General features: G+C 55.6%; 1 protein-coding gene across 1 annotated transcript in view; it reads left to right on the plus strand.

Moving 5' to 3' along the window:
- The window catches only part of ANO1 (anoctamin 1), a 148,040-nt gene that overhangs the window by 56,776 nt on the left and 81,804 nt on the right, over positions 1-9,460 (plus strand). The window contains exon 2 of the mRNA XM_051967318.1: positions 6,820-7,013. Within this exon, the coding sequence (XP_051823278.1) occupies positions 6,820-7,013 (194 nt within the window). The remainder of the gene's footprint in view (positions 1-6,819; positions 7,014-9,460) is intronic.

A 9,460-nucleotide genomic window follows, 5' to 3' on the forward strand; every position in this document is an offset into this window, starting at 1 on the left:
CCTCCCTCCTGGGGCTGTCTGGGAGCCAGGAGCCTGGTCTCACTCATCTGCACCCCTCCCCCACGGTGAAGCAGGTGCCCTTGCCAGCACTGGCCACTTACTGGTGACCTATTGTAATGAGATAAAAGCTGCCAGACCGTTTGGCAGAAAGACCCTCGGGCAAAGCAGCCCTCCATGATAAAGGACTCTGGGGGGATTAGGAGCTCCGGACAGTCAGGAATAGAGAGGGGGAGAGGAGAGAGAAGGAGGGGGAGAAAGGGGAGGGAGGGAGAAAGAGGAGGGAGAGAGGAAGAGGGAGAGAAGGAGGGAGGAAGAGGGAGAGAAAGAGAGAAAAAAGGGAGGAGGGAGGTGAAAGAGCAAAAGAGAGGAGAAGGAGGGAGAGGAGGGAAGGAGAGAAAGAAGGAGAGAAGGAAGGGGAGGAGGGGAAGGAAGAGAGGAAAAAGGAGGGAGGAGGGAGGTGAAAAAGAGCAAAAGTGAGGTGGAGCAGAGACAAAGAGAGACACAAAGGAGGGTGAGTGGGAAGAAAGAGAAAGTGAGGAATAGTGGAAAGAAGGGGATAGAGACAGAGCAAATGGAGAGAAGAATGGGCAGGGGAAAGTGAGGAAGATGAGAGAGAAGGGAGGAAGGAGGGATGAGAGGAGAGACAGAGATATAGACCTCTCCGACTGGGAGAGAATCCACAGGACTTTCTGGCAAAGTCTGAATGTCGCCTGGCATCTTACTGGACTTAAATATTCCAAGTGTTAGCTGCTAAATATTCCTCATGAGGATCCAATACAATAAGATTTGTAAACTGTTGGGGGCAATGCCTGGCAAGCAGTAGGTGCTTAATAAATGTGCGTTCCCTCCCCTTCTTCCTTTGTTCTTTTGAACAGGCTGAATCAGGTTTTGGTGATCAGGGCAAACCTTGTACCTTCCTCTCTCCAGAACCGTCCTTAACTCCCTATTTTCTCTAGACCAATAGACACCTCTCAGCTCAGCACTTAAAGACCAGTAGCAGTAGAAGGGGACTTAATGGATTTCTAAGCGGGTCAGAATTCTTTGAAGAAAAGTCTCAAGGGGAACAGAACCCACTGGACTCTCCAAAACCTGCCAAATGAACTGGACGCTCTTGATTTATTGATTTCGTTGCATGAGAGAGAGCTGAGCGCCTCCCCAGGTTCCCTCCTTGTGAAGCGGCCCTTATCTCCCGATGACGGGACTTCTTCCCACCTTATCTCAGTAATAAACTTCCCCAGGTGTAACTGAGCGGCTCTTGGCAGCCTGGGGTGGGCCTGGCAGCTGCTGCTTCTGAGCGTGTTTATTTAGCAGAACCCGGAGGTAACAGTGGCGGGATGGCCCGGGCAAGAGCCTCACAATGGGGCTGAGTCACTGGCCACTCATTCCTTCCATGGGATCTCCTCCTCCTCCTCCCCCCCCTGAGCTGTTGAGTCTGCAGCTCCGGGGAGCACCCCCTCTCTGCCTCACAATCAGTGGAAGATATCGCCCTTGAAGGGGTGCAGTCTGGGCAGCCGTAGTGGTCACGTACCGGCCCCTGGCAGGCCAGCAGATCAGAAATGTAAAGAGTGAGTGAGTGGGGGCCATCTAGGCAAGTTCCCCTCCATTTTACAGAGGGGGAAACCGAGGCCCAGAGAGTGGACAAACAGGGCGGCGCACCAGGAATAGAACTCAGAGCATCTAGCTTTGAAACACCCCCTTCCTCCCATTCAATTTTTTTCGAGGCAATTGGGGTTAACTGACTTGCCCAGGGTCACACAAGTGTCTGAAGCTAGCCTTGCACTCTGATCTTCCTGACTTCAGAGCCGATGCTCTATCCGCTGCACCACCTAGCTGCCCTCCAGTCCTTTCTTATGTGACCATCAGGGCTACTTCCTTGGATCGGAGATGATTCCCTGTATATCCCACCTCTAAATCCGTCCTGAATCTAATGTGGAAAGGTGCCCTGACCTGTTGAGACCTCAGTTTCTCTTTAAAGTGAAAGGCCAGCCCCACCAGCTCTGAAGCAATAATCCTTTAATCCTATTTACCTTCTGAGCTCTAATTTCCTCCTCCAAAAGGGAGTGATCTTTGAGGTCCCTTCTCCCAAGCCCACAATTCCAAGGTGTTCCCCTCCTCCTGCCAACTTTCTTCCTCTTCAAAATGGGCATAACCTCCCCCGCAGCTTCTTGGAAGGAAATCGCCGATGAAAGTGCCCGTGAAATGGAGCTGTTAATGACTCTTAGTCTTGGAGGGACAAGCTGAGGGAAGGAGGCTTCCATCAGCTCCCAAACTGGCAGGGAGAGTACCTGGAAAGGTTTAGACTGTGAACTTGGCAGCTGAGAAAGAGCTAAAAAGCAGCAAATTCTCCTGGGACAATCCTGCCCCATATCAGCTCTTTTAGACTCGGAGTTCTGCTGACACTTGGGGTTTCTGGTTTCGCTGCTCCCGTTTTGTCAGAGGGAGCAGGCCGGGGGGTGGGTGCATCTCGAGGGGCTCCCTCTGCACATGGGGAGAGAGCACCCCGTACCTGGGACCGCCGGGCTTTCCTGAGACCAATCGCGACGGCTTTGGGTGCCAGCGGCAGGTGGTACAATCCCGGGAGCCATCCCCTTCTCTTCGGTCCTTCTTGTTCTCTGTGGTACCTGTGAACTGTCAGCTGCGGGAACCCCCCCTTTCCCCTCGAGGATCTGGATATCCCAGCCAGCACCGAGGAACGGTTTATTAAGGTAGAAGTGGGAGATCACAGCGGGGAAGCTCCACTGACCAAGAGCCCCTTTGTTCGACCCAGATTGACTTTACCCTGGCTCTCCCCTCCTCCGGAAGGGACTTCAGTCGGCCCCAGCCAGCTCCCAGTCCATGTGGCCAATAAATCCGGAACCACCGCTTAGCCGCTGGAGCGATTTCTCTTATTCAATACGAGGCTGCCCACAGATGCTCGCCCTTTGAATTGGGGGCGGTGGGAGGCTGGGATTGACAGGGACCAAGTCCTGGCTGACCTGCCCTTCCAAAGCCATTCGAGTCTTTCAAAGCTCTTTCCGTTTTTTAAACATTTGCCACCCTTGGGAATGTGAATTCGACATTAGATATTTTTCATTCAATTCAACGAGCGTGTATTCGTTACCTGCTGAAACTGTGCTAGGTCCTGGGCCTTGAAGGCAGAATAAAAATGCTCCGGGTCCTTAAGAATACAGAAACACACACATATATACACACATATACCCACATATGTATACATATGCACACACACATATATCTATATCTATATCTATAAATCTATATTTATATATCTATATAGATATACAAATATATCCTCATTTCCTAAAATCACAGACCTTGGATAAAGAGATCAATGGCACCCTTATCAAATAGCCCATCCCCTGGCACATAGTAGGCACTTAATAAATGCTTGGTGATTGAGTAATTGATCGAGGCAGGACATATAATTATATAATAAAATTGAATGGCAACAAATGTAAGGTCTGGGATTAAAAAATTCAGCACCAGCAAAATAACTGTTTGGACATATTATGCTCGTATTGCATTTAATTTATACTTTAACATATTTAACATGTATTGGTCAACCCGCCATCCAGGGGAGGGAGTGGGGGGAAGGAGGGGAAAAGTCAGAACAAAAAGTTTTGCAATTGTAGATGCTGAAAAATTACCCACGCATATATCTTGTAAATAAAAAGCTATAATAAAAGAAAATTCAGCCCCACGGGTCCAAGCTGGGGGAGGCAACAGTTTGCGAGACAGGGGAGATCAGTGGGATGCGTCAGTGGCCAACGGGGTCTTGGGTTATTTGATGGGAGACAACCCTGGCTTCTGGAGACCGGGAGGTAATTGGCCAGATGACATGCCCCTCTGGAGCTCTGACCTTCATCCCAGGTCCCACATTGGAGGCAGCATGTTGGTGGGGAGGGTCCAGGTAACTACTGAGACCGAGGACTTCCAAGTCATGTTCTATAAGAATCAGATGGAAGATCGACCTTGTTTAGTGCCAGTTAGAGAAGACCTGGGGGTGGGAGCAAGAGGGACCGAAGGACCCCTTGCAAGATGGCTGCCTCCCACCCACCCCCAGAACGTCTTTCTCCTCTGAAATCTGCTTCATGGCTCTACCATGCTGGACAGCTGAGCACAGCAGGATTGCACAATCTCGCTTGTTTACCAACAAGGAGATCAGGTTGCACAACATGTTATTTTTATTTTTTGGAAGTCTTAGCCAGCCCTGGGAGCTTTTGTTTGGGCATGGGAGGTCTCCCCTAGCCTGATGGGTGAAATGATCCAGAATCTGGGAGAGAGCCACTTTGCCCCGAGGCCCATTTGACAGATAAGGAAACCGAGTTCCTGAGACAGACAGGAAGATCCCCACTGGCTTCAGAGCTGTGATTTCATTGGAGCTCCAGGACGTGGCTCTGGCCCATCCCTTGCCACCGTCAAATACCTGTTTATTATGTGAAACTTATGAAATGCTCCTCCAAGGCCTGTCACCTGGAAGGTGCCAATGGGAAGGGGAGGAGCCCCTGCGGGCGAGCCGAGAAATATGACTCCCTAGCTTTGGGAAATGTTTCCAGTCAATCACCGGTGTTTGTCCTGAGAATTCTCAAAACTTGGACTTGAGTGGGCGGCCCTCCGGGGGCAGCGTCCTCCGGGCTACTGGCCTCCACTCCAACTGATCTGACATTTGGGGTCAGCCTCCCATGGGGGGGCCTCCCCACCTCTGGATTATCGGAGCATCTTTCATGGCATCAGCCCCCAAGGAAGCAGGAAGCTTCTGCTTTTCTTAGCATGTTCTTTGTCTGAGTAGATAAGAAATCTACTGTCAGAAGGACAGTCAGAAATCTGCCCCTGCTTGGGGAGGGTCACCTCTGCGCACCTGTCCGTTCTGCGCTCCTCCTGAGCCTGGGACGTGTGGTGGGCAGCAAACTCTGGGGGAGTGGACGGCCTAGGCGGGGGCCCGTCCGGGAGATGGTTGCGCCGAGTCACCCCGAGCCCAGAAAGCGGGCCACACATCCTGGCACACACTCTGCCTGCTGCGTGACCTTGGATGTGTCCTTTCCCAGGCTGACTTGAATGCGAGGAGGAATGAGTGCTTTCTGAGAATGTGATCCTATGAATTAGGGAGCTGCCTTCAATGAGACACTTATCCCAATAATATTGGAAATATGAGTCCTCTGACTCCCTCCCCGGCAAGCCACTCTGTGACCCCTGGTGGTAGTGGGTGTCCTGGGCTCTAGAAGCCTCGGCCAGCAGGGGGCAGACTCCTATATCGCCTACCAGTTCGTTTCTAAAGCAAGTGCCATTTATCCTAGAGCCGAGGGGCAGAAAGTCCACCCTTACTAAAGGAGTGCTCTGACAAAGCAGGATAGGAGTGCTCCAGGTGAAGGGCTGTGGAGAGCCAGGGCCGCTGAGGGGAAAGAGGCAGAGGCGGTGTCTTGGGGGGCAGCTGGACAGGGGCCAGTCACAAGGGGGCTGATCCCCCAAGATGCAAATTGTGACGAGTTGGATGCAGCAGTTCTGGGAGCCCTGGGGACGTTCAGGGGTAATTGCAGTCTGATGAGAAAAATCTGCCTTGTACATTGCCCTCCCACGTGAGATCTCGGCATCTGAGGAAGAAGGTAGATGGTTGTCATCTTCTTTTGACAGATGAAGAAACTGAGGGGCAGAGACTGGGACCATGTAGGAGCCCTCCCCACGGGAGCCTTCCCTTCAGTTAATTGTCTCCGAGTTGTCTGAGGCACTGAGGCAGTTAGTGACTGTCCGGGGAGCTGGGGGTACAAGGACTTGAATCCAAGTCCTCCTGGTCCACATTTCCGAGGCCCAAAGAGTCCAGGGATAAGATGACCAGGTCTGGCTGAGGATCGCAGGGAGGTAGGGAAGCTCACCCTGGCTTTATTTGACTCAAGGCGGGACAGAGCTGAGGTCTAGGGGAGAGGGAGGAAGGGGCGAGCACTGGAGTCAGGGTGACTCTGGGTCTTCTGAGATCTCTGAGGGCTGAGTCCTACGGTCCCCCGACCTCACCTCCCCCCAACCAACGGTCCGGTTCTGGCCCGACCTCTGCCTCCTTTGCCCCCGTTTTGGTCTCTAAGGGCCCTGGAAGCTGCGCTTAGTGAGCCTTGGGTCCCTCCGAGTTCTGGTGACTTCCTTGGACAGGGCAGCTGCAGCGGCCGGGCTCCGAGGGACCCTGTTGGCCCCCGGGGAATAACCAGGACCCGAAGTGCGGTGCCGCTGTGGCTCTGGGGGGCCCCTTCCCGCACCCAGGCCGGGGCGCTGCTTCCCTGCCGCTGGCCAGCTCTTGGGAGCCCGAGGTTCGGGATGGAGCGGCAGACTTAGGGGGGTCCCGGCGGGGGGGGGTCCCTTACTGGGCTGGACTGGCCGGGGCGGCCCCAGAGGCTGTGCCTCCTCCTCCTCCTCCCAGCTTTCCGGTGCCCCCCAGGACCAGCTGAAGTCGTTCTGGGCTTTCCCGGGGAGCTAAAGGGTGGGTGCCTGAGGAGCCCACGTCAGATGGGGAGGGGGAGCCAGGCAGGACGCGCTGAGGGCGCAGGGGCCGGAGCCGTCAGAAAAATAGGGAGAAGGTCAGAGTCAGCAGGGAAACAAGCCTGGGGACTAGCGGGCTCTGGAGAAGAAAAAAGGGGCCTAGGGCTTTCTGCGGGCTAGAAAACGGGAGCCGGCCGGCCTGGTGGCCGGCGGGCGAGCGGCCCCTCCCCCTCTCCGGCAGCTGGGCTGGGCTGGGCCGGGCAGGGGCGGGGAGTCGGGAGGGCGGGGTGGTGCCGGAGCCAGTGTGAGCCGGAGGGAGGGAGGCCCGAAGCTAACCGCCCGCTGCGCTCTCTCTCCGGACAGAAGAAGCCGGCGTGGTGCATGGGGAAGCCAAGCCGCCGGGACCCGCCGCCGACTCCCCGGGAGAAGCCCCGAGCCACGAGGCCATGAGGGTGAACGACAAGTACTCGTCGCTGCCCGCCGCGGCCGACAAGGGCGTGCACATCATCAACATCCGCGCCATCGACGACCTGGGCTACCTGCAGTCCGAGGGCACGGTGAGTGCGGCTGCCGGGAGCGGGGGCCGCGGGCGCGGGGCGGGAGCGCTCCTCTCGGTACTCGACCTAGCGCGAGCGGGGCCGCGGGGCAGCGCCGCGCCGGCTCCGGGCTCCCTCTGGGACCTGAGAGGCAGTGAAGGAGGCAAGCCCGAAGGGACGCAGCTTTGGGTCCCGGGCTCAGCCCCGGGGCTGGCAGGGGCAGGAAGGGGAGAAGCTCCCCCAGGAGAGGGCGGCCAGGCGGGGCTGCGGAGGCCAGATTCCCCCCTCCGCTGCCGGGGCCTGGGTCCCCACTCGGGGCTCCTTCCCCCACAGCAGGACCTAGTGCAGAAGCCAGGGGGTCCCTCTTCCAGAAGCTCCCCATCCTGGTCCCCCGCCCCCAACCCGTCTCCTCCCCGCTCTAGAGAGTGCGAGGCAGCGGCTTCGCGGGGATCCTGCCCTCCTTTGGCTCCCCACTCCTTTCCCGGCTCCTGAAGCCCCAGGGGACAGTGGAAGCAGCCTCTGCCCTCCTGGGAAGGCTCAACCACTCTCCTCACAGCCCTCCCTCCCTCAGCGTGGGGGCGCCCCGCCCCCGGACACACACTTACTTTGGGGGCTTCCCTGCGCCATGCTGGGGCTCCTCCCTCTGACGCTGACTCTAGTGGGGACTCTGGTTCCCCGGGATGCGGGCCCTGCACCTCCAGTCTGTACCCAGCCCTGCTCGGGCCCCTCAGAAATTGCTCCGGCTCTCGGCGGGTAGCGGTGGGCACCAAGCGAGCCAGTGCCCCCTTTGGGGCTGCCCCCGGGCAGGGCCTGACCCAGCAGCTCCCTCGGATTTGGCTGCTGAGGGAGGAGGCCCAGGGCTGCTGTGGAGGGAGCAGTTGTGGACAACTGTCCTCCCAGGGACCCCCTAGGCTGTGGGAGGGGGACTGAGCCAGCCTCCCCAGAGCCTCCGATTTCGGAGGCTTATTTGCAGCTCCCCAGGCTCGAGGGCTTACTGGAGAACGTCGGCCAGTCACGGAGAGAAGTGCCCAATCCCTCTTGGCTCCCTGAGCCTCACACCAAGCTGGCCTTGTGGGGAGCTGCTGGGAGAGCTTGCTTGGGACTCTGCATCAAAGCAGGGGAGGGAGCCCAGCCCTCCTCCCTCTCCCTCCTGACAAAGCTTTTCCCAGGTCACCCGAGTCAATCTGACCCCAGATCCGGGCTCTTTACCTGACAGCACAATGCTGGAACCGGCACTCACCCCTTGTGAAGCGCCTACTGTGCGCAGGGCAGCCAGCAGGAATCCCCGACCCCACCCCCCAAAAGGTATCCAGGAGAGCGGGGGCTGGGGACAGGCCAGGAACTGAAATAAAAGCCCCACCCCAGAGAAAGCAGCGGGACCTGGGGGAAGGGAGTAGGGGGTGGGGGAGGTGCGGGGAGAGGAGGGGGGAGAGGGAGTTATGTAACTCTGCACTGCTCTGTGAAGCCGGGCCAGGAGGCGCCTACAGATGAGGTGACAGGGCCCTGACCTTTAAGAACTGGGCAGCTTGTTCCAGGCCGGGGCTTCCAGCCTTTCCCACCTTTGTGATCCTGGCACCTACTGTCTTTGGCCAGACAACTTTTTCATCCATAAAATGGGGTTCTGGGAACTGCACGCTAAGTTCTCCGCTGTCGAGAAAATCCCAGGAAATGATCGGGTCGTACCATGTGAAGCAAGAAGGGCTTTGGAACCGGGCGGTCTCTCGCTTTACAGAAAAGGAAACTGAGGCTTGGGGAGGAGCAGTAACCTGCAAGGTCTCGCAGGGAGTAAGGGAAAATCCTGGGACATGGCAGCCAGATTCTCTGACTCTGTGTATGGTGGCTGTCACACGGCGCCATTTGTAAGGGATGGCCTTTCAGGAAGACAAAGTCAGAGCATGGAGACAGTAAGAATGAAGCAATAGATAGATAGGTGATAGGAAGGAAAGAAAGCAAGGGAAGAAGAAAGAAAAAAGAAAGAAGAAAGAAGAGAAGGAAGGAAAGAAAAGGAAGAAAGAGGAAAGAAAAGGGAAAGGAAGAAAAGGAAGAAAGAGAAGGGAAGGAGAAAGTAAAGGAAGAAAGAGAAGAGGGAGAAGGGAAGGAGGAAAAATGAAAGAGAAGGGAAGGAAAGGAGAAAGAAAAGGAAGAAAGAGAAAGAAGAGAGAGGGAGGAGAAAGAGAGGAGAAAATGAAAGAGAAGGGAAGGAGGAAAAATGAAAGAGAAAAGTAGGAAAGAGGAAAGAAAAGGAAGAAAAAGGGAAAGAAAAGGGAAAGGAAGGAAGGAAGAAAGAGAAAGAAGAGAGAGGAAGGAGAAAATGAAAGACATAGAAGAGCAGGAAAGAAGAACGAAAAGGAAGAAAGAGGGAACAAAAAAGGGGGAAAAATGAAAGGAAGAAAAGGAAGGAAGGAAAGAAAGAGAAAGAAAGAAGAGGGAGAAGAAAATGAAAGAAAGAGAAGGGAAGGAGAAAGTAA

This window comes from Antechinus flavipes, chromosome 6 (genome assembly GCF_016432865.1).
Source record: "Antechinus flavipes isolate AdamAnt ecotype Samford, QLD, Australia chromosome 6, AdamAnt_v2, whole genome shotgun sequence".
Lineage (NCBI taxonomy): Eukaryota > Metazoa > Chordata > Mammalia > Dasyuromorphia > Dasyuridae > Antechinus > Antechinus flavipes.